Raw genomic sequence first — 24147 nt, forward strand, 5'->3', positions numbered from 1 at the left:
ATTTCTTACATATATTAGAGCAAAATTGATTTATATTTAATGGATTCATGGCAATACAACTGACATCACAATCGTGAAAAAGCTGCAGGGTGACATTATATTTCTTTTGTTCCATTTCTCAAAAAAAAAAAAAAAAAATTCTGTCATAACATTAACAATGGTAATTAGAACAGACGTTCAAGCAGTATACCTTGTTTATTTTAGAAAATGATATACCGTAATAGCTGTGACATTAATAGAATTGAGCACTGCATTATTTTTGTTCGCCTTTCTCCAATAAAAAATTGGTAACAATACACAAATTTCTACTGATTGTTCAACCCCCAATAAACATCCTTCAATGCACCCCATGTTCTCCCCTCCCTAGAACCCTACTTGGATTAATCAAAACCTATAATCCTTTTCTATCCAAACCCTCTGCAGAGCTAGTCATCTTCCATCTAAATCTTATCCTCTACCAACATATGATGGTATCTTTTTTTATTCCACGCCTTCTCCATCATGAGGCTCGATACAACACAGTACTCTAGAAGTTTTATTCCAGCTGTGACCAAGTTGTGGAATGATCTTCCTAATCGGGTAGTTGAATAAGTAGAATTTCAAAAGTTCGAAGTTGCAGTAAAAGTTTCTAGTTTGAACCTAAGTTTTTTAGTTTATATATGAAATATCTGTTTTAATGTTGTTAATGTTTTTAAAATTTTATTTTAATTGTTCATTACTTTTTCTATCGTTTATTTATTTCCATATTTCCTTTCCTTGGTGGGCTACTTTTCCCTGTTGGAGCCCTTGGGCTTATAGCATCTTGCTTTTCCAACTAGGGTTGTAGCTTAGCTAGTAATAATAATGATAACAATAATAACCCTTCCATACAAAACCCTATTTCATTACATAATAGATGAATATAAAGATCTTGAGACAGCATCACAATAATGTGTATAGGTATTATATGGATAGACGTTGCACCCAGAAACCAGTGCTGGAATCAAACTTGATGCTATCACCAATATTCCTCTTCATTTCCAACTTCCAGGTTAATTTTTGGAGCCCTCTTTGATTTGTGGACTAGTTTATAATTTTCTAGATTAAGTACATCATCTTTCGTCACATGAATACACGTCATTAATATCTGTCGTGAATATCAAGGTCTTACATCTTCTTAATTCATGGGGCAACTAACTTGAATATTCGGTGGACTCGTGCTTGTGCAGACCTAGGCATCAAAATGCTAGGAGTCGTCAGATAACGTGCTACCGAGACTACCTTAAAACTCTGGAATTACAGGCTATTACAGGCTATTACTTAAATACGCATGACTCGTTATCTCTACGAGAAAGACTAAGAAGCTCAGGCTCAGTCCAAGGATGATGATCAAGAAGATGCCAGCAAGATGGATCAACCGAAGGACGACTTGGCTATTGTCAACCTACAGAGAGATGAAGAAATTATCATTATCATCACTTTTTATGGGGGCTATTTAATCATCAGTTATATATAAATACTTGATTTGTTGGTCATCAGGAGCTTCAAAACTTTCTTTAGTGTTTCTTTAGATCTTAGAGTTCTCTTGCTTGAGGGTACATTCGGGCACGCTATTCTATCTTATTTCTCTTCCGCTTGTTTTGTTAAAGTTTTTATAGTTTATAAAGGAAATATTTATTTTAATGTTGGTTCTTAAAATATTTTATTTTCCCTTATTTCCTCTCCTCTCTGGGCTATTTTCCCTGTTGGAGCCCCTGGGGCTATAGCATCCTGCTTTTCCAACTGGGGTTTCAGCTTAGTAAGTAATAATAATAATAATAAGAATAATAATAATAATAATAATAATAATAAGTACTTTTGTATATCTTGTGCCCGTGAATTTTCAATTTTTGTTTTCTCAGAGCTATTGTTATTTGTTTTGAAAATTTATGTTAATTTATGACTTAATAATTCAGGAAGTCTTACATATTTCATTAGTTTTGTAAAGAGTGTTTCATAAGAAAACACAAAAAAAAATTAACCATAAAGTTGCTAAGAAAGCACTTAAAGGAAGAACTTATCACAATCCTTTTTTATGGAAGGATATTGTTATAAACCAACTTCCATTTTAGCAAAAGTTCCCACTCAAGCTTAACACAGTTACCTACCAGTAGCCCCAGCAGCAACCGAAATTAAACTAATTTAATTGATAAGGTATTTATCAATGCTTTTAATTAAGCTATCTGCTTGTGTTCTACTTTACCGTGAAAGTTTATAAGCTTATGCCCTTCCAAGCCCAGATAACACAAGAGGTGACTAAGGTAAAGCTTCCGATCTTATACGGTGCCAAGCATTCCTGATGATTACAGAAAGAAAGACTGGTGCAGTGCAAGTAGTAATACTTCTCTTTAAGGTTTGAAGCCTGGATACTAACTGAGCAAACAGTCAATATGTTAGAAGCCGAGCATTACTGAAACTGACAAGCCAAGGTGGTTTGGGACAGTCAGCATCTATCCTATATAATAGAGCAAGTGTCAGGTGCTCTCTGTCCCATGGGTAGGGGGTATAGGGAGTAATCATACTCTGGTGATAGGGGGTGCATGTGCATGTGTGTCATCATCATCATCTCCTTCTACGCCTATTAATGCAAAGGGCCTTGGTTAGATTTCACCAGTTGTCTCTATCTTGAGCTTTTAAATTAATACTTCTCCATTCATCATCTCCTACTTCACGCTTCATAGTCCTTAGCCATGTAGGGCTGGGTTTTCCAATTCTTCTAGTGCCTTGTGGAGCCCAGTTGAACGTTTGATGAACTAATCTTTCTTGGGAGTGTGAAGAGCATGCTCAAACCATCTCCATTTACCCTATCTAACCTAAATATTTAGCTATCATTTATGACGGATCGCATACACTTCTTGTGTCATAATGATACTCAACTTTGACATAGTGGCTAAGTAGCCAGGAATAATCGTTAAAATATCTGCTGTTTACCACAAGAGGCACAATTAACAATAAAACCACAAAAAGCTGTCAGAGTGCATCAAAGATCTCCAAAAACAAAAGTGAAGTTTGACCAAAGTAATTTGGTACGACAAGTTAAAATAGGACTAAAAGCATGGCTAGTAAGCCCTTTTACTGTGATTATCCAATTCATAATCTAATCTTACGATATGCCATAGCAGTTTCATGCATTGATATTTCCAAAGGTGGCCTGAAAACCAACCAAATGAGCAATCTTCGAAAAGTCAACGTAACTTTTAACATAAAGCAATTTGATGCAAGAATAAATGTATCCTGATATATAGTGAAAGCTAGGGGATTATATCATCATCATTTTCCCATCCCAAAAATTTAATTGAACTTGCAACAAACTGAAGGTGCTCAGTGCAGGAAAGTAATCATTTAAATGAAGCTTCACATCCACTCTATATGCCAATTCATTCTTCACACCCATTCTCACTATGACTACTATGTTCCTAACCCATAAGAGGGAATTCTTTAACAGTGACTTACCTCTGGATCATTGGCTAGAGAAGTCCTTTCATTCTGTTTTCCTTGAGCTATCTTCTCTGCCCGTTGAGATCGATAGGCCAGAAGGTCATCCATCCAGTATTGGGTGATGCCGCTCTCGGTCAATCTCGCTAAAGTGGAGGTCAAGAGTGGATAGAAGGGAGCTCCTTTCCTGTAGTGAGAATTAGTAAGTAAACAATTTTCCACTGATGAGTAACCGCAAAAAGATGTGTCACATATTTAAATTTTGATGCCAATTTTTAATATAATTTGTAAATTTCTTCTACAGAAAGAAAGTTATCATTCTTAAAACTGAAATATTACTGTTTACTTCAGACTTTGTCCAACAAGCTTGTTTACCATGGTTTTCTTAGCTACCCTCTTACAATATTGACTGCAAAACTTAATGGAAACATGCTTCAACAAATGTAAAATAACCTTATCAATCAGGGATGTGTTGAATATTTTGTAACTGTGTAAAAAAGCTCGTACTTGGAAAATATCTAGGGTGGCAAGACATTATGCAATGTCAGAAAATGTATTCGAGCGATGCCATTTTAGAAGCGTGTGGTAATGTTCCACTCTCTCTTGGAGATCGCCGAGTTATTAAGTGGTAGGTTACTGTGATGCCTCAGAGACTGTTTTACTAAGTTTATTTTGGTACCTTGTCATCATGGTTTTCATTAAGTATCTCATTTTTGCACAACTCATTTGTCTTCAATATCGCCTACTCATATTCAAATTTCCTACCATTATTGGCTATACAACTTAACATATACCATCAATATTGACTAAACAAGTTAATTCTATCACCAATATTAGTTGAACAGTTTTAAATTTGTCATCAGGCTCCAAGAGTTCAAATATGTTACCAATACTGGCTGACTGAAAATCTATCCCTAACATGAGCTAAGCGACTTCTAGACTTCAAGTCTGTAAATATTATTGACCAAATGCATTAAAATCTGTCACCAAGGTTTGTAAATGATTTCACAGCTGTCATCAATATGGGCTAAGCAGCTTAAAGACTCCAAATCTATAAGCAATACTGTATTGTCAAAGTACCTCAAAATCTGTCATTAATATTGACTAGGGGCCTCCAAATCTGTCATCAATATTGGCTAAGGGCCGTCAAATCTGTCATCAACATCGGCTAAGTGCCTCCAAATATGTTTTCAATTTTGGCTAAGTGCTTCCAAATCTGTCTTTAATATTGGCTAAGTGCCTCTAAAGATGTCATCAATATTGCCAAGTGCCTACAAATCTGTCATCAATATTGTCTAAGTGCCTCTAAATATGTCATCAATATGGGCTAAGTGCCTCCAAATACGTCATCAATATTGGCAAGTGCCTACAAATCTGTCATCCATATTGGCTAAGTGCTTCCAAATCTGTCATCAATATTGGCTAAGTGCCTCCAAATCTGTCAACAATACTGGTTAAGTGTTTTAGATTCAAATCTGTTCATAATATCTGTTAACAATATTGGTCAAGTGTGTTCAATTCAAATCTGTCATCAAAATTGGCTTCAGTACTGTACTAGGTACACAATATAAAACATGATAGAAATCCCAAGAAAACATAATTGTGTAACAGCATCTTTGATTTGTCTAATGAAAATATATGACTCTTGTTGATTATAATAATAACAAAAAACCAATCCCACAAACAAAAAAAATTTTGATGTAGGAAAAATCAATTTTTGGGCGAGATAGCCATGTCATCCTGATGGAAGGTCCTTCCGGAAGCTTCCTACTGTATAATATTTCTGCGAGTGATATTACAAGAGAATTACCGTCACGTATCACGGAGTTCTAACCCCCGGAACGACCATCCTAAGATATCGTGTATGATCAGGGACGTATCCGTAGATAACCATAGATATCTGCACCCCTAATAGACTTAAGCCAGTCTAGGAAACTAGGGGGGGAGGATACTCACCTAAAGCCCCATCCAGATTCATATGACATAGTGAAGCTCTGTTTGCTGAGATAGAAAGGTGTTTGGCCATATTTGTCTGCATAATTTGACATTATGTAAGTGATCAAACCTCGCTTGGTGGCCATTAAAGAAAAACTTCCGGTGCTTGTCCTCTTCAATCCGTCTTCCAGGTTTGAGACCTACTGATTGTAAATAAACGATAGAATATATCAACAGATAAATGGCAGATATATAACATGACAGCTTGCTGGTCTATACAACTCTTAGAGGTGATAAACACCTGAACATAACTAATTAGCTAATCAGAGAAGTAAGCAAATAAGGTCACTTGTATAGGTAAGGACATAAATATATTCATACATATATTTGCACAAAGTTGGGTCAATTCTTAATCTATTATTGTAAGCATTAGATAATCTATTATAGAAATGCTTGATAAGTGATCCAGTATTATAAAATGCTCATTATGGATGGTCATAATAATGATAATAAGGCATAGAAGAAGAAGGAAAAGAATAAGTATGATAATTTGTTCCCCACCTCTAGGGATTTACCGACGTACTGGACGACTGGGTCTGGATTATTGCCAAAAATGCTTATGGCAAACCCATGAACCCGGGAATCAATGCCCCAGCGGTAATTTGGTCGTTTGATCATGTCTGTGAAGCTGTTTAATGGTTTCGTCTTCCCTGGGACTGTGATGTGAGCCACCAGAGACGACCTGAAGCCGGTGGAAATCAACAGGCTCGCGACCAGCCACCATCCGACCATCATCTGTTCGGTGGGAATATTGCGATTAGTAAAGGAGCTATCGTTGCACTCGTCTAGACTCCTATTCCCACATTTGGTCCCTGAAAATCTGGATCCTATGTATACAATGAATCTGTGAGACAGTTCCATTCCCTCTAATACTATGCTTCAGAACTGTTTTCCTGATCTTTCTATTCTGGTATATACAAACTCTCTAAAAGAATAAAAATATGATATTTTAATTATAAAATAAATTTTTGAATATACTTACCCGGTGAATATATAGCTGCAACTCTGTTGCTCGACAGACAAACTGTACAGAAAAAAACTCGCCAGCGATCGCTATACAGGTTGCGGGTGTGCCCAACAGCGCCATCTGTCGGCCAGATACCAAGCTCTATGTAAACAAAGACTCAATTTTCTCCTCGTCCCACTGCGTCTCTATTGGGGAGGAAGGGAAGGTCATTTAATTTATATATTCACCGGGTAAGTATATTCAAAAATTTATTTTATAATTAAAATATCATTTTTAAATATTTAACTTAGCCGGTGAATATATAGCTGATTCACACCCAGGATGGTGGGTAGAGACCAGTAATATATGTTTACATTTTATGAGCTAAGAGTTTTTATTTCATTTTAGAAGTTATCAAAATAACAAAAACAAAATAAATAGGTACCTGGTAAGGAAGTCGACTTGAACGATTACTCTGCCTTATAAGTACGTCTTCCTTACGGAGCCTCGCGATCCTCTTAGGATGCTGATCGACCCCTAGGAGCTGAAGTATGAAGGGTTGCAACCCATACAACAGGACCTCATCAAACCCCTAATCTAGGCGCTCTCAAGAAATGACTTTGACCACCCGCCAAATCAACCAGGATGCGAAAGGCTTCTTAGCCTTCCGGACAACCCATAAAAACAACATTAAAAACATTTCAAGAGAAAGATTAAAAGGATATGGAATTAGGGAATTGTAGTGGTTGAGCCCTCACCCACTACTGCACTCGCTGCTACGAATGGTCCCAGTGTGTAGCAGTCCTCGTAAAGAGACTGGACATCCTTTAGATAAAAAGACGCGAACACTGACTTGCTTCTCCAATAGGTTGCGTCCATTATACTTCGCAGAGATCTATTTTGCTTAAAGGCCACGGAAGTTGCAACAGCTCTAACTTCGTGCGTCTTCACCTTAAGCAAAGCTCGGTCTTCCTCACTCAGATGTGAATGAGCTTCTCGTATTAACAGTCTGATAAAGTATGATAAAGCATTCTTTGACATAGGCAAAGATGGTTTCTTAACTGAACACCATAAAGCTTCAGATTGGCCTCGTAAAGGTTTGGTACGCTTTAAATAGAACTTAAGAGCTCTCACAGGGCATAAGACTCTTTCTAGTTCATTGCCTACAATCTCCGATAAGCTGGGAATATCGAAAGATTTAGGCCAAGGCCGAGAAGGCAGCTCATTTTTGGCTAGAAAACCAAGTTGTAGCGAACAGGTGGCTTTTTCTGACGAAAATCCGATGTTCTTGCTGAAGGCATGAATCTCACTGACTCTTTTAGCTGGGGCTAAGCATACCAGGAAAAGTGTCTTTAGAGTGAGATCTTTCAGGGAGGCTGATTGTAGCGGCTCAAACCTGTCTGACATGAGGAATCTTAGTACCACGTCTAAATTCCAACCAGGGGTAGCCAAACGACGCTCCTTGGTGGTCTCAAAAGACTTAAGGAGGTCTTGAAGATCTTTATTGTTGGAAAGATCTAAGCCTCTATGCCGGAAGACCGATGCCAACATGCTTCTGTAGCCCTTGATAGTGGGAGCTGAAAGGGATCGTCCTTTTCTCAGGTATAAGAGAAAATCAGCTATTTGAGCTACAGAGGTACTGGTCGAGGATACAGAAACTGACTTGCACCAGTCTCGGAAGACTTCCCACTTCGATTGGTAGACTCTAATGGTGGATGCTCTCCTTGCTCTAGCAATCGCACTGGCTGCCTCCTTCGAAAAGCCTCTAGCTCTCGAGAGTCTTTCGATAGTCTGAAGGCAGTCAGACGAAGAGCGAGGAGGCTTTGGTGTACCTTCTTTACGTGAGGCTGACGTAGAAGGTCCACCCTTAGAGAAAGACTTCTGGGAACGTCTACTAGCCATCGAAGTACCTCGGTGAACCATTCTCTCGCGGGCCAGAGGGGAGCAACTAGCGTCAACCTTGTCCCTTCGTGAGAGGCGAACTTCTGCAGTACCTTGTTGACAATCTTGAACGGTGGGAATGCGTAGAGATCCAGATGTGACCAATCTAGGAGAAAGGCATCTATATGTATTGCTGCTGGGTCCGGGACTGGGGAGCAATAGATTGGAAGCCTCTTGGTCAGCGAGGTTGCAAAGAGATCTATGGTTGGTTGGCCCCAAGTGGCCCAAAGTCTCTTGCACACATCCTTGTGGAGGGTCCATTCTGTTGGAATTACTTGCCCTTTCCGACTGAGACAATCTGCTATGACATTCAAGTTGCCTTGGATGAACCTCGTTACTAGGGAGATGTCTTGACCTTTTGACCAGATGAGCAGGTCCCTTGCGATCTCGTACAACGTCAGTGAGTGGGTACCTCCTTGTTTGGAGATGTACGCCAAGGCCGTGGTGTTGTCCGAGTTTACTTCCACCACTTTGCCTCGAAGGAGATACTCGAAGCTTTTCAAGGCCAGATGAACTGCCAACAGCTCCTTGCAGTTGATATGCATGCTCCTCTGACTCGAGTTCCACAGACCTGAGCATTCCCGACCGTCCAGTGTCGCGCCCCAGCCCAAGTCCGATGCGTCCGAGAAGAGAACGTGGTGGGGAGTCTGAACAGCCAGGGGAAGACCCTCTCTTAGGTTGATATTGTCCTTCCACCAAGTCAGACAAGACTTTATCTTTCTGGAAATCGGGATCGAGACCGCTTCTAGCGTCTTGTCCTTTTTCCAGTGAAAAGCCAGATGGTATTGAAGAAGACGGAGGTGTAGTCTTCCTAGTGATACAAACTGTTCCAGGGATGACAGCGTCCCCACCAGACTCATCCACAGCCTGACTGAGCAGCGTTCCTTCTTCAGCATCTTCTGGATGGATAGCAGGGCTTGATCTATTCTGGGGGCTGATCGTCTTGTTGTTCAGCAACGTCCTCATCAGATAGTTCCACATCCGAAAACTGATGAGGAAACGGCAACGGAGTGGGCAACTTCTGGCTCGCTGAGTCCGGTCGCACTGGTGCATGCGTGACGGAGCCGGACGCAACGTCATGGAACTGCTGCACAGTCTGTGAACTGTCAACAACCATGGGTGCGCGAGGAAGCACAGCATCCACCCGAGACTGTCTAGACCGTCTGGGTTGTGCAGTCAACACCATACCAGGTTGCTGAGGTTGACGCACCGCGTCACAACAAGTCACCTCTGCTGGTTGTTGAACGTCCTGAACGTCAACAACCACCTCCGAGCGTCGCTTAATGACAAGGTGCGGCTGGCAACCCACACTGGGTCGCATCGGTGGAGGAACCACCTCAACTGGTAGACGCGAGAAGGTTACCTCAGCGTCAACAGGACGCACAACCGACCAGTTGGAAGGTTGTTGGCCAGAAGGTTCGGCAGCAACCTTCTCCGCATTAAAGTCCTCTATCAAGGACGCAAGCTTGGACTGCATGTCTTGCAGCAAAGCCCATTTAGGGTCTACGGGAGCAGGTGCGGCAACAGACGGGGTTAGCGACTGAGGCGGTACCGCTTTCCATCCCTGATAGCCTTGTTTATGCATGACATAATTGTACAGCAAAACCTCAAAGGCTCGCAAACAGCTGTGAAGTTGACCTGTAAAAAACTTGGAGCGTCTCCTGGCCAGGCGCCAGGGAGAGTCTACGAGATTTGAGAAGTCTATCTGGGCAGAGGCATGAACTCCCAAGCCGAGAACTTCTCTCGTGTCATATCAGACTCTCGCTCTATAAGCCAGTTTAAAAGAAGGGAAAGCAAAGGCTGTATCCCCCAAACTCCTCCTGGTGATAAACCAGTCGCCTAGCAAACGTAAAGCTCTCTAGGAGAGCGAGAGAGCACTAGCTTATAAACAACGGCTTCGAAGTAGCTAGGCCTAGTGTAAGCTCTGACGTCTAGGCGAACGAGGAGCAGCAGTTATAAAAAGATCCGGACAAAGATCCTTAAAAAAAATCATCATGATTTAATTAAAGTCCATAGAGGGCTAAGCAGCTTTAGGCTCCTCTCCGTCTGACAGAGTCCTCAAGGGAATATCAGTAGGAGGGGGAACAGCAACTTCCTCATCTACAGGAACCTTGTCCGATAAAAGCTGAGTCTCAAGCAAGGGAGAGACCTACCGTGGTGGCAATGCTTTACAAGCAGAGTCCACACGCACTGGTGCATTAGTAGCGGACCAGGACGCAACGTCATGTAACTGCTTGACAGTCTGTGAACTGTCAACAACTGAACTGTCAACAACAACAGGTGCGTGAGGACGCACAGCGTCCACTCGAGACTGCTTTGACTGCCTAGACTGAGCAGTCAAAACAACTCTAGAATGCGGAGGTTGACGCACAGCGTCAAAACAAGTCAACTCCGATTGTTAGCGAACGTCCTGAACGTCAACAGGAGCATCAGCAAGTGGCCTAACATCCAAATGTGGCTGAAAATCCACACGAGACCGCATCGAGTGTGGTTCTAAACAACCTGACTGACGTGACTTAGCTACGCCAACGTCAACAGGAAGCACAAAGGAACGTTAGGTTGACTGAAAGCCAGGATATCGATGAGATAAACGGCTAGACTCAACGGACTAATCGGCAGAATAGTCTTCCAAAAGGGAGGCAAGCATATTCTGCATGTCTTGCCGTAAACCCATTAAGGATCAACGGAAATGGTTGTGGTAAGAGACGAGGGTAACGTCTGTGACCGCAACACTTTGCCAACAAAAAAGACTCTCGGAGTCTGTGTTAAGCTTTTGTTAGGCGGCGAGCAGTTTTCCGAGACTGCATAGGGTCAGAGCTGTCCTAATGGCTGCAAGCAGGACGCTGGACCTGTCCTGAAAGGACTGACTTTCGCTTAAGGGCTTCGAAACCTTATTACAGGTTTCTTATGCGAAAAGCCTTCGGATGACGAGGAGAAAAAACGTCTCTCTCGCCTTATGGTAGGGGAGATCTTGGTAAGATACACCCGATACCATAGAGGGAAACGTCTGTTCGTTGATCAAGGCCTCTCGAACCCATAAGTTGTTCGACATTACTTCTCCCCTGGGTTTGGGAGCTTGCAAGAGGTCCCGGACTAGGTGAACGACAGGCACGAACAGACGAACCCTCGGACGCAACACTGTAACACTTAGCGCAATATCACTTTATCAATTCGATTTTCTGTTTTGCACTTATTTCACTGAAATCGAAACTTTTACTGATTTCTACCTAAAGCACGCAATTCTACCCTCATCAAAAGGTAGTAATTGCGAAATCAGTCGTAAAATGCAAGCTCATTAATACCAGCAAAAAACAGAAAACATATTTTAAGATAAAAAATTCAGTGGCTGGGGAAGAGACTAAACACTAGTTCCTTCAAAACTACGTTTTCAATCTCTAACCGCACATAGCCTGGGGACGAGAATAAAAACTAAAAACGTTTTATCCTTACTCCCCGTACAGAGACTAGGGACGAGAGCAACTCGAGAACAACGTTACCCGCTTGAACGGAACGTTTTCTCTCCTCTCTCTCCCTCCGTCTCTATCTCTCTCTCTCTTTCTCTCTTGATTTAGCACCTAAGAGAAGAGCCCAATTACATTTCGTCAAAAAACATGTTATTTGACCAAAGGAAAAAACTGAAAGGTTTTTCAATTAAAAAGTTCCTTTAAAATAGAATTTAAAACATTTAAGCTTAGAAAGAATGAACAAAACGTCAGAATCGATTTACTCTTTCTGCAAAGTGAAACCGTGATACACTCTCTCTCTATCGTAACGATAGAGCGCAAGTTGAACGTCCTGAACGTCAACAACTGCGTAGCATGAATAAACTAAACGTTAGTTCATCTTTGAAAACAGTACGAAGACTCTTCAAAGAAATTCTTTCATAAAATATTTCATTTAAAAAGTTTTAAATCCTTAGCTCTTTACAAGCTATTTACGATATAAAGGGCTCAACGTTGATTAACTTCGGTTTCCAAGTTAGGACCGCCTACTCTCAGGAAAGGTCGCATATAAACAAAACATTAAAATTTATTTTTTATGTTTATTATAAATGGAAAGTTAATCGAAGAGGAAAATCTATAATTAATTTATAACGTGATAAGATAATTACTAAAAGCCTAAACACACATCCGTCTAAGGGAAGGGTCGGCCATTTAAAAGTCAAAGAAAGTCCCTACTCTCTTTGTCACCAAAAAATAAATCTATCCAAAACGAGTTCAAGATTTTAGATGAAGATAAAACACCTGCACTGCGAAAGCTCAAACCAGAATATAGTACTTCACCAAAGATGATGGGAAAAACTCCAGGTTTCAACAGCGAGTAAAGTACGTCTTGTCGACACGTCGACAGAGAGAAAATTGAGTCTTTGTTTACATAGAGCTTGGTATCTGGCCGACAGATGGCGCTGTTGGGCACACCCGCAACCTGTATAGCGATCGCTGGCGAGTTTTTTTCTGTACAGTTTGTCTGTCGAGCAACAGAGTTGCAGCTATATATTCACCGGCTAAGTTAAATATTTAAAAATATCATCATTACTAAGAAAGCTACAACCCTATACTGATTTTTCTTTAACGAGGCGCATTTGCACCGACTCGCAGCGGTGCCCTTTTATCTCGGGAAAGTTTCCTGCTATCTGATTGGTTAGAATTATCTTGTCTAACCAATCAGCGATCAGGAAACTTTTACGAGCTAAAAGGGCACCACTGCAAGTCCGTGCAAATCTGCCTCACTAAAAAGAATTGACTATAGCTGAAAAAGCAGGATGTTATAATAATAATAATAATAATAATAATAATAATAATAATAATAATAATAATATTAACAACAGTTCACTATATCTGTTATCGCGGCTAATCCCATGTTTGACCCTCGGAAATCTTCCAAAGGCAAAACTCACCTGGCCAGAGACACTGGAAGGGGTTTGCATTGGAGGATCTTCCAGCATCACAGCCCAACTGTAGAACATCGACTCACTGAAGGAGATGGGCTTGCCCTTACCGAAGGATGACACGGCTTTCTGCAATGCCCATAAGGATGCTCCCCAGATCAGGATACTCGTGATTAAGTAAATCCAAACGTCGACTGAAGGGAAAGAGAAGGATTGTTAGAATTTCTACGAACTTGTACTTCGGCATAAATTCTCTGCTGATTAAAATGTGATGATTTAATAGTGTTGTTAGTTACTTTTAATTGCATTATTATTATCAACATAATCAAATATGAGCAAATGACTCATTGAAACAGTAAAAAAAAATTACTCATTCAAATGGTAAGATTTCACAAATTAAAAACAAAACTGCAGAGAAGTAACAAAAAAAAAATCAAAATCAACAAAAGACAAACATATTCACGCATAAACATGGAATGACAGACGATGTCTTAATATACTGTAGTTGTTTCAAATTGCACATAATTGTTTTGGAACTAATTATCATCATTAATCATTCTTTTCCTGCTTTTCCCATAGTTCTCCCTCTACCTCGCTGAGAACCTATCACTTTCAACTTTATGTTGTAGCAAAACTCTCATGCAATTATACCAGTTGCAGTGTCATCCTTTTCCCCTATTTTAACAATAGCCAAGCATGACACCCTTCTATTTGTTTTTATGCCTCACTATATGGGGCCAAGTAGATGGATACTGTATTTAATACTTGATCACTCATCAACACAGCCTCTTCAAACCAGGAAAAACAGCCTCACACTATTTAGGCGTAATGGCATTTGTGACAATCCCAATGCAAGTAATAAAATAACTGCTAGGGATCTCTTGACAACAATAGCTCAAGGCCTGTCCCAATTTTGACACCATTTTCCTACAAAAGGAGGAATTGCTATTCGTCCAGCCTTCCCCTGAAAATACAGAGACGAACAGAGGAAAATTGTAGATGCAGTTTTGTCTTGCCTACATTGCATAATGTACAAGCCAAGGGCTCTAACAGTACATCTAGTGGCAAAGCAAATTACTAACCTGGACGTAAGCTGCCTCCCACAACTAACTGATTTTCAGAATTATGCAGTCGTACCCATGACAAGAATTACACTCGCATAGTTGGCAGTAACTTTCCTCAAAAATCCAGCTGTCATTGACAATGAATGTCTCTATAATCAAATGGTGGATACTTCAACTAGGTACTGAATGGCAGTCTTGTTACATGGACTCTTGACCCTAATGATTTCTTCAATATTCAACAACCTCAACAACTGATTGGTTTATAATGATTCCTAGAAAAGAAATTGAATCATATCCTTGCATCCATTGAAAGCTCCCAGTCCGAGGTTCCTGTCAAACTGGAATTCCTCACAACAGCAGACGTCTAGGAGCTATCAAGATTCCCTGGTCATACATGAAGTATGGGCGAGTCGTCATTGCTTTTGTTATAGTTATTCTACAGAAATTTTAAAGTCCTTCAAATTAATTTCATGCTTTTTAGTAAACAGTAACATAAATACAATAAATTTCTACCCTCTCTTTTTATTTGCTGTACAATTCACGTGTCTAGGGATAGTCGTTCCAGGGGTTGGAACCCCGTGATACCCGACGGTAATTCTCTTGTAATATCACTCTCAGACATATTATACGGTAGAAAGCAGCCGAAGGGAACTTCCATCAGGACGACATGGCTATCTCACCCAAAGATAGATTTTTCCTACTTCAAACCCCCTTTTATTTGCTGTACTGTACAATTCATGTGTTAGATTAAATGACTGTCACCAGTTTTACATAACCCTTATTTCAAAGTATTGTTATGACTAATTTCTGAAATCTTTAGTGTCATAAAATATTACAATTGTATCAAACAACAAAGTAAGCCATTAAATTAGATAAAATATTCAAGGCTGTTGTTTTTCTTAATAATCAAGGAAGGTGACTGAATTCAAGAGATGCATGCTTTGCATTGACAAGCTGCAGTAATTGATAAGCTAGTGTATTTTCATAAGAGTTGTAGTGGGTATTCAGTAGAAGAATATATTTGAGATACTCTTTTGTTGAGCTAATTGAAGTGGTATTCACTATAATAATAATAATAATAACAGGGTAGAGTTCTTTTGCTTGAGGGTACACTCGGTCACACTTCTATCTTATTTCTCTTCCTCCTGTTTTATCAAAGTTTTTATTAGTTTGTATAGGAGATATTTATTTTAATGTTGTTACTGTTCTTCAAATATTTTATTTTTTCTTGTTTCCTTTCCTCACTGGGCTATTTTCCCTGTTGAAGCCTCAGGGCTTATAGCATCCTGATTTTCCAACTAGGGTTTTAGCTTAGTAAGTAATGATAATAGTGATAATAATAATCGAGATAGTCTTTTGTTGAGCTGACTGAAGTGGCATTCACTATAATAGTGTTACAGTCCCTCCCTGAACCTATGGACAATTTAAGTAATAAAACCCCAAGGAAGGCCATTCTGAAGATTTACAGTTAAAGAAATGATAGACCTCAAAAATAGGGCTGGATAGACCTTTTTATTGCTTTACAATTATTGGAAAGCAATACCTCATTATGCTGCTTTGAAGAACTTCAACAGCTCTACAGTAAAGAGAATGAAACTCCCAGTAATTATATGGAAAGACCTTTAACAAGTCTTGAAGTGAAAGTAGTTACAATCATCAATAATGGACAGAAACTTCTTCGCACACTTTTGAAGCAAAAGAAAATATCCCAGTAATTGTGTTAGGAAGACCTTTACCCAGTTTTATTGTAAAAGAGAATGTTAAACATTAGCAAAAATCAAGTAGATTTGTAGGTTGGGGTGTGGGAAGGAGAAGGGAGGGAGACCAGAACGAAGATGGATGGACTGTATCAAGGATAACCTTTGATAAAATGGATTAACCGGTGATGAAGTGTGGGACAGAGGTAGATGGAGAACGCTGACCAGAAACATCGACCCCACGTAGAAGTGGGAAAAGATGCAGACAAAGAAGAAGTAGATTTGCAGTGGCCTGTTGGTAACATCCTTGTCTGGTGATCGCCAGTCTAAGGTTCGGGTGCCGCTCAATTCGTTAGTTGCTTTGGTCACTGCAACCGCACCATCCTTGTGAGCTAAGGTTGGTGACCATAATATCACTCCTTTACGTCAATATATCCACTTTCAAAACGGTAAATGCCTGGCAACATTTACTCCAAGATTCTACAGTTTTTATGGAAGAATTTTAACTGTACTTAAGCGAGTGAGGTGTATTTCGAGGGAATATTTACCTGCAAAAGGCCTCGTAATAATGAGATACTGTGGCAGCACCTCCGGTTTCAGAGACACGATGACCAGACCGTCCCCGTCAAAGCTCTTCGTGAAGTCGATGATTTTCAGTCTCTCGGCGGAAGGTGCCGTTGGGAGGCAGATGTCAGCCAGGTTGTCCTGAATGTCTCCAATTTTACCAGTCCAGCCTTTGTTCCCTCTGTTATAACCAGGTAATCGGTCGCTGGGAAGTTGCACCTCGTACCTGAAAGGTGAAAAAGAATGAACACTTAAAAATTTGCTGAAAAACAGTAAAAATCCTGTTATAAATATTGCCAGGCATTGACCGTTTTAAAAATGGATACATTGACATAAGGGAGTAATATTACAGTCACCAACTTGTAAAAGATAATATCAAAGTAGGGTAAAAATTACAGTCACCCGTATTTTACTGAAATACGGCTGAGAACAGTATATTTTTACGGACAATTTTTAATTAAAATTTACGATTTTTTTTTAACAGTGAAAGTCACATTATGATTACACTCGATGATATATTTTGAATTTAACGTGGGTATATTCAAAGATGACTTCATTTTGTTGGTGAAATTTGTATTTATTGATTCTCTCTCTCTCTCTCTCTCTCTCTCTCTCTCTCTCTCTCTCTCTCTCTCTCTCTCTCTCTCTCTCTCTCTCTCACAATGGCTAATGTTGTGCTACTATTTCATGGTGTTTATCTTACTCTTTCTTCCCAAGCATCCTTTTTATCTCTTATCTCATTTAAAGGTATGGAACTGGCTCTTATTTTTGACATCTGTCTCTCAACTAACCAATGTAGAGACTACAGTGACTTTAAACGTTACCCAAATCTTGAAATAATTTATGTTGCTCAGAAAATGTATTGAATATAAGACATGTAGAAATTATGAATAGTTATTAGCCTCATGAGTTATATTTACAATGCAATTAAATTCTATTGAATGAACTGATGACTTGCATTAACTAATAAAACTTGATAAAATTTTTCAAGAATACACACTGACTATAGTTTTCTGATGGTATAGAGTATTGTATTAACAATAACGGAAATTGCTTTGAAGAAATACCAGTTTTTACAATTTCTTAAAATACTAGTTTAAGTATTGTTAAAAAACAAAATTCTAACTAAAAAAGGGTAGCATAAATACACTTTATTTTTCAGTAAATAGATTATTATTATTATTATTATTATTATTATTATTAGCATAGCATAAATACACTTTATTTTTCAGTGAATAGGTTATTGTTATTATTATTATTATTATTATTATTATTATTATTATTATTATTATTATTATTATTATTATTATTATTACTACTTGCTAAGCTACAACCCTAGTTATGCACAAGGGCTCCAACAAGGAAAATAGCTCAGTGAGGAAAGGAAATAAGGAAAAACTAAAAGAGAAGTTTAAGAGCAATAATAAAATTAAAATAATTATTTCATATATAAACTATAAAATCTATATAAACTGTTCAATAATTTTGCCATTATTATTTTGAGTCAATATTGTGAAACACAGTGTTCAATATCCACTTTTGACCATTAAAGGTTTTGCACAAATTCTGAATATCACAAAAATACCTGAAGTTTGGTCATCTATAGACACCCACGAAAACTTTTGTTTTGGTAATGATTCATCTCATTTACTGTTTAAGAAATACTGAAAAAATTAAATCTGGAAACGGCAATTAGAAATTTGATATGGCGAGATTATACTTTATATGTCAATGGATAGACTCCCCAAGAGAAGTTAGTTCACCAAACGTTTAGCTGAGCTCCACAAGGCACTAGAAGAGTTGGAAGACCCAGGCCTACATGGGGGAGGACTACGAAACATGAAGTATTAGATGATGAAGGGAGTACTGATTTAAAAGCTTAAAAAAGAGACGACTGGTGAAATCTAACCGAGGCCCTTTGCATCAACAGGCGCAGGACGAGATAATGATGATGCCAATGGATAGATATTCTTGCTTTGTAAAAAAAAATCGACTTACATGGATAACCTTATTTCTTAAAACTTGAAAAAAGTATCAAGTAAAGACCCGAAAACCCAACTCGAATGTAAAAAATATAAAATTCATCTTGAGTGACCATTTCTGTTTAACAATAAAAAATCAACATGATGAAATCAACTAAAATATAAATCACCAAAAATAGTTCACGTAATAAACATACCAGGGATGAATGTAGTTCGTTTGGGAAATGAGTAAACTTTCTTATTATTAATCAAATCAAATTTTCTTATGGGAAAGTTGTTTATTTTTGTCTGAAATACGATGATATGAAGCTATTTTTGCGATTTACAAAATATGATTTGTTGTTACTTTCTTCTATTGTTTTTTTTTTTTCCTTTTGGGGTAAGCACTATTGCCTTCTTTTGAAGTACTCTACTTTGGCTTTGGGGTACACCATAATCCCGATTGGCTGCCCTGCCTGACATCACTTAGACCCTGGTAGCGCATGTTCATGTGTTGTGTCAGCCACCAGCGTCCTTCTTCCCAGCAAGCAAGGAGTCATAACGCGGTTAGGTCGACAGTTACTTTGCCGGTAGTAAAGCCAGTTGGGAAGCGAACACAGAGTTGAGAATTAGTGTTAGAGTAAGCTAAGAATACTGCAGTCTAAAGGGGGTTCGCAAGGGGGTGTAGCATCCCTCCCCCCAGTAGGTAGGTAGGTATGAGGTAGGTAGGTATGAGGTATATATGTAGGTAAGGATACGAATCCTAATTTAGGTTAGGTGAGGAACCTTAGGATAGGTGGCTTTCCTGTGTATGTTTTCCTTTTAAAATGTAGCTTTTCAGTCATAACTTTTGAAATGTTAAACTCAGTCTGTCTCAACATAGTACAAAGGACATATGCCAATTTAAAAAAAAAAAAAACAGAATTAATGAAATCAAAATAAAGAAGATAACTTACTTAAAGTTGAGGACATTAGATAAAACCTCCAGTAGTCCTCTTATCTAGAGAGTCGAGAAGAGTCATGAGGGAGTCTGGTTGCTCCGTGATTGGTTTCATATCTGTAAAAGGATAGTAAATCGTTCCTACGATGCGCAGGAGGTGCCCCTGGAGATCACGCCCTTCATCTGAAATGGAGGAGGCAATGGTAGGATTAGTTCACATTCAAAGGAATGGGCCAATTGCAATTGATAAATCCACAATAATTTTGTCAATGATCCTGCAGGATATTTTTAATGTTGTTGTCAGTATCGTAATTGATAAATGAAATCCACAATAATTTTGTCAATGATCCTGCAAGATATTTTTACTGTTGCTGTCAGTATTGTAATTGATGAATACAATCACTAAAAATTTTTTAATGATCCTCCAAGCTATTGTCATGTTGATGCGCAGTATTCTAATTGATAAATCAAATCCACAATAATTTTGTCAATGATCCTGCAATATATTTTACTGTTGCTGTCAGTATTGCAATTGCTAAATAAAATCCGCAATTTTATCTATATATCATCTCCACGAAATAATGATGTTCTCTCTTGCTGCAATTATCATTAATTTCATTATTGGCAAAGAGAATGACATTTTGTAAGTACCCCGAATTAATGCATATTTGCAACTATATAAAAAATGGGAAGGATTAAACACACCTAATGGGAGGCTTACAAACTTCCAGAAAATGGGGGTTGACCTATATAATGGGGATACAAACTCAAATTAATAGAGGAGTTATGATAATTGATCTCTGACAGCAACTTCATAGTTTTAGTGAGCATATGCATTTGTTTATAGCAGTAAATCTCATTAACAAAATTCCCTTTCAACTAAGGCACTTGTTAATTAGTTGTGATGTTCGTAAAATGACAAATTCGGAGATAATCTGTATTTTTTCCCTATCTAATACAAACTTGAGTTATTTATGTGGATTCCCTTCCAGATACGCTGTGAACGACAATCCACATAAATAACAGAAGGTTTGTTAGTATGGAAATAACTTAAAATACAGATTCTACATAGATTATCTTATTTTCATGACAAGAAAGTTAACGTTTTAACGAAGGAATATTACAAATTATCAAAACTCACCCGAGATCATTTTCAGTTCCCAGGTCACATCCCAGGTCAAATCTGTGTCCACAGGCCAGGATGAAATGTGAAGGATGCGACTGGTTCCATTCTTGCAATATAAACATCTGCTGAATATATCACCTAATCTCCCTGCAACAGTTATGGCAATATCAATATATATATATATATGATATATATATATAAATATTATATATAATATATATATAATATATAAGTATATATATATATATAAATAATATATATAAGTATATAAATATATATATATATATATATATATATATATATATAGTATAAGTATAATATATATATATATATATATATATATATATATATATATATATATATATATATATATATATATATATACATATATACACACACCCACATATATATATATATATATATACATATATATATATATATATATATATATATATATATATATATATATTTATATATGTATATATACATATAATATATATATATATACATATAATATATATATATATATATATTTATATATATATATATATATATATATATATATATATATATATATATACACACATTATATAAATATAGTGTATTGTATTATCGAATTTAGGTCATAAACAAGGCACTAGAACAAGTAACATCATTCAATGGCATGTATGTAATAAGTATGTATGCAATTATGTATGTAGGCTATAAGTGAAATTATCAATACACGCAAATAAATATTTGCGTATACCATGAAAAACACAATGCACATAATAATACCACATTAGTAGTGCTTACTTCCGTCGTTCAATTCCGACCAATTCCGCAACCTTTGCAACGGAACCTCCCCTTCAGGAGAGGACCTATCAGGAGACGCCCTTTTAAACGAAGCATTCAACGATCGAACGGCGTCCTCGTCAAGGGCCACGTACACGGGCTGGATGAAGTTCCTGAGGGCGAAATCCAGAAGGACTTTGTTCACTTTCCAACGATACCCGATCATGAAGACCTTAATTTCGTAGAACCACCAAAGGTGCGAGTTTTCCAAGAATCTGTCGAGGGAAGACAAGGATGGAATGAGGAAGTTCGTTGTAGCTTACTTGTATTATTCAGGATAGATTCTTCCCATAAGGGAGATCAGGTTAAAATGTCACCTCTTGTTTATAATAATAATAATAATAATAATAATAATAATAATAATAATAATAATAATAATAATAATGGCAAAAATTAAGTCATGTATTGACACCATGCAGGATTCTAAGTAAATCAATAATAATAATAATAATAATAATAATAATGAATAATAATAACAAGAACATTAACAACAACAACAACAACAATAATAATAATAATAATAATAATAATAATAATAATAATGGTAAAAAAAGAACAGTTAAGTATCAAAATATACAGGATTATAAATGAATAATAATAATAATAATAATAATAATAATAATAATAATAATAATAATAATAATAATCATGGCAAAAATTAAGTCAGGTATTGACAAAAGTAGGATTCTAAATAAACTAATAATAGTAACAATAATGATAATAATAATAATAATAATAATAATAATAATAATAATAATAACAATGATAATAATGGTAAAAATTAACAATCAGGTATCAACACATGCAGGATTCTAAATAAATAAATAGATAAATAATAATAATAATAATAATAATAATAATAATATTAATAATAATAACAATTGCAAAAATTAACACTCGGGTATTGACACATGAAGAATTCTAGTTAAATAAATAAATAAATAATAATAATAATAATAATAATAATAATAATAATAATAACAACATCAGGGTTAAAAGGAATCTTTACCTCAACATATCGACCTCATTATCGGAGCAAAAGTCGATTAGAACAGTTCGACAAGTGACGGTCGAAGTGCTCCAGAACGCTTCCAAGAAATCGGATTCTGTATGATTCTGGAAACTCCCTGATGTCTATCAATACCAAAGGCTGGAACGAGAGGATGCTTGTCTGGAAAGGCCAATGAAAAAAAAAATAAACTGGTTAGTCATAGATACTCCTATCTATACATATAATTTCATTTGCTTCTTCTTCTTCCCCACCGTTATCCTTACATTAAGGGGTCGGTTGACTTATGTGCTCTCTCCAATATCTTCGATCAAAGGTATCATCTTCCACCAAACCTTCTCTCTCTCTCTCTCTCTCTCTCTCTCTCTCTCTCTCTCTCTCTCTCTCTCTCCTCTCTCCTCTCTCTCTCTCTCTCTCTCTTCCTATTACTCGCACTAGTAATAGGGGTTTACCTTTAAGATCATATTTCCCACCATTATCCATACATCAAGGGGTCGGATGCCTTATGCGCTCTCTTCAATGTCTTCGATCAAAGGCATCCTCTTCCACCAAACCTCTTTTCTCTCTCTCTCTCTCTTCTCTCTCTCTCCTCTCTCTCTCCTCTCCTCTCTCTCTATCTCCTCTTCTTCTTCTTCTTCTTCCCCCCCACTGTTATCCATACATCAAGGGGTCGGTTACCTGATGCGCTCTCTCCAATGTCTTCGATCAAAGGCATCATCTTCTACCAAAACCTCTTCTCTCTCTCTCTCCTCTCTCTCTCCTCCTCCTCTCTCTCTTCCTCATCTCCTCTCTCTCTCTCTCTCTCTCTCTCTCTCTCTCTCTCCTTCCTCACAGTAGTAATAGAGGGTACCTTTAAGATCATCTTTCCCACCATTATCCATACATCAAGGGGTCGGTTGCCTTATACGCTCTCTTCAATGTCTTCGATCAAAGGCATCATCTTCCACCAAACCTCTTCTCTCCATATCCTCCTCCACCTTACCTCGTCATCTAATTCTCAGCCTCCCTCTTGATCTTCTCCCCGTAACAGGTTCCTCTTAAGCCCTCCTCACTCCTCTCCACCATCCATCCTTAATACTCACCCACACCATCTCAGTCGTGACACTCTTTATCGTCTCAGTAATCTTCATTACACCTGCCATTCTTCTTATTTCATCCATTTTCCAATCTTTCAAACTGTGATACTCCCATAATCCAGTGTAACATTCTCAAATCTCTGTTCTCTAGAGTTTTGCTTTCCCCTTTTCTCTTAAAAGCCCAAGTTTCTGATCCATATATTAAACACTGGTTTTATTGCTGTGCTATAGATCTTGACTTTTACCTTGATTGGCATCTTCCTATCACATACCACTCCTGCTACCTCCCTCCACTTTCCCCTATACATATAATCTATATTTATACATATATACATACATATTTCAATGCTAGACTATAGCAGATGATGGTGCCCAGCTAAAGCTGGATGGATTCTGGGTGGAAGAACACTTAGGAATAAAGTCATGTTTTTATATTGGGACACATTGAGACACCATGAGCTAAAAAGGAATGAACTTCCAAACTTACCGTATGAGGTGTAACACCAGTCCGTGACTGTCCATATCCGTCACCAAGACAAAATGGCATCCTTTGGCGCTGCTTTCGACAGTTCGCCAGAGCATTTCAGCGATTACGGAAGCTATGAGGTTATTCTCCACAGATATAGGAAGATCTCCAATGAAGAGGCTTCTTC

General features: G+C 37.8%; 2 protein-coding genes across 2 annotated transcripts; both read right to left on the reverse strand.

The window, feature by feature from the left end:
• Positions 1 to 716: 716 nt before the first annotated feature.
• LOC137632883 (glutamate receptor ionotropic, kainate glr-3-like) lies at positions 717 to 17105 on the reverse strand. The gene is made up of 7 exons (XM_068364977.1): positions 17017 to 17105; positions 16533 to 16774; positions 13233 to 13417; positions 5950 to 6183; positions 5410 to 5588; positions 3472 to 3640; positions 717 to 1423 (listed from the first exon to the last, which is right to left on the reverse strand). Exons 1-7 carry the CDS (start codon positions 17103 to 17105, stop codon positions 1286 to 1288), a joined length of 1236 nt encoding a protein of 411 aa, XP_068221078.1. The 3' UTR covers positions 717 to 1285.
• A 2375-nt stretch (positions 17106 to 19480) lies between these two features.
• LOC137633249 (uncharacterized) lies at positions 19481 to 22572 on the reverse strand. The gene is made up of 4 exons (XM_068365449.1): positions 22419 to 22572; positions 21371 to 21624; positions 20591 to 20722; positions 19481 to 19632 (listed from the first exon to the last, which is right to left on the reverse strand). The coding sequence occupies exons 1-4, from the start codon at positions 22424 to 22426 to the stop codon at positions 19481 to 19483; spliced, it is 546 nt and encodes a 181-aa protein (XP_068221550.1). The 5' UTR covers positions 22427 to 22572.
• Positions 22573 to 24147: the final 1575 nt, after the last annotated feature.

The sequence above is a fragment of the Palaemon carinicauda genome, chromosome 42 (genome assembly GCF_036898095.1).
Source record: "Palaemon carinicauda isolate YSFRI2023 chromosome 42, ASM3689809v2, whole genome shotgun sequence".
NCBI classification, from domain to species: domain Eukaryota; kingdom Metazoa; phylum Arthropoda; class Malacostraca; order Decapoda; family Palaemonidae; genus Palaemon; species Palaemon carinicauda.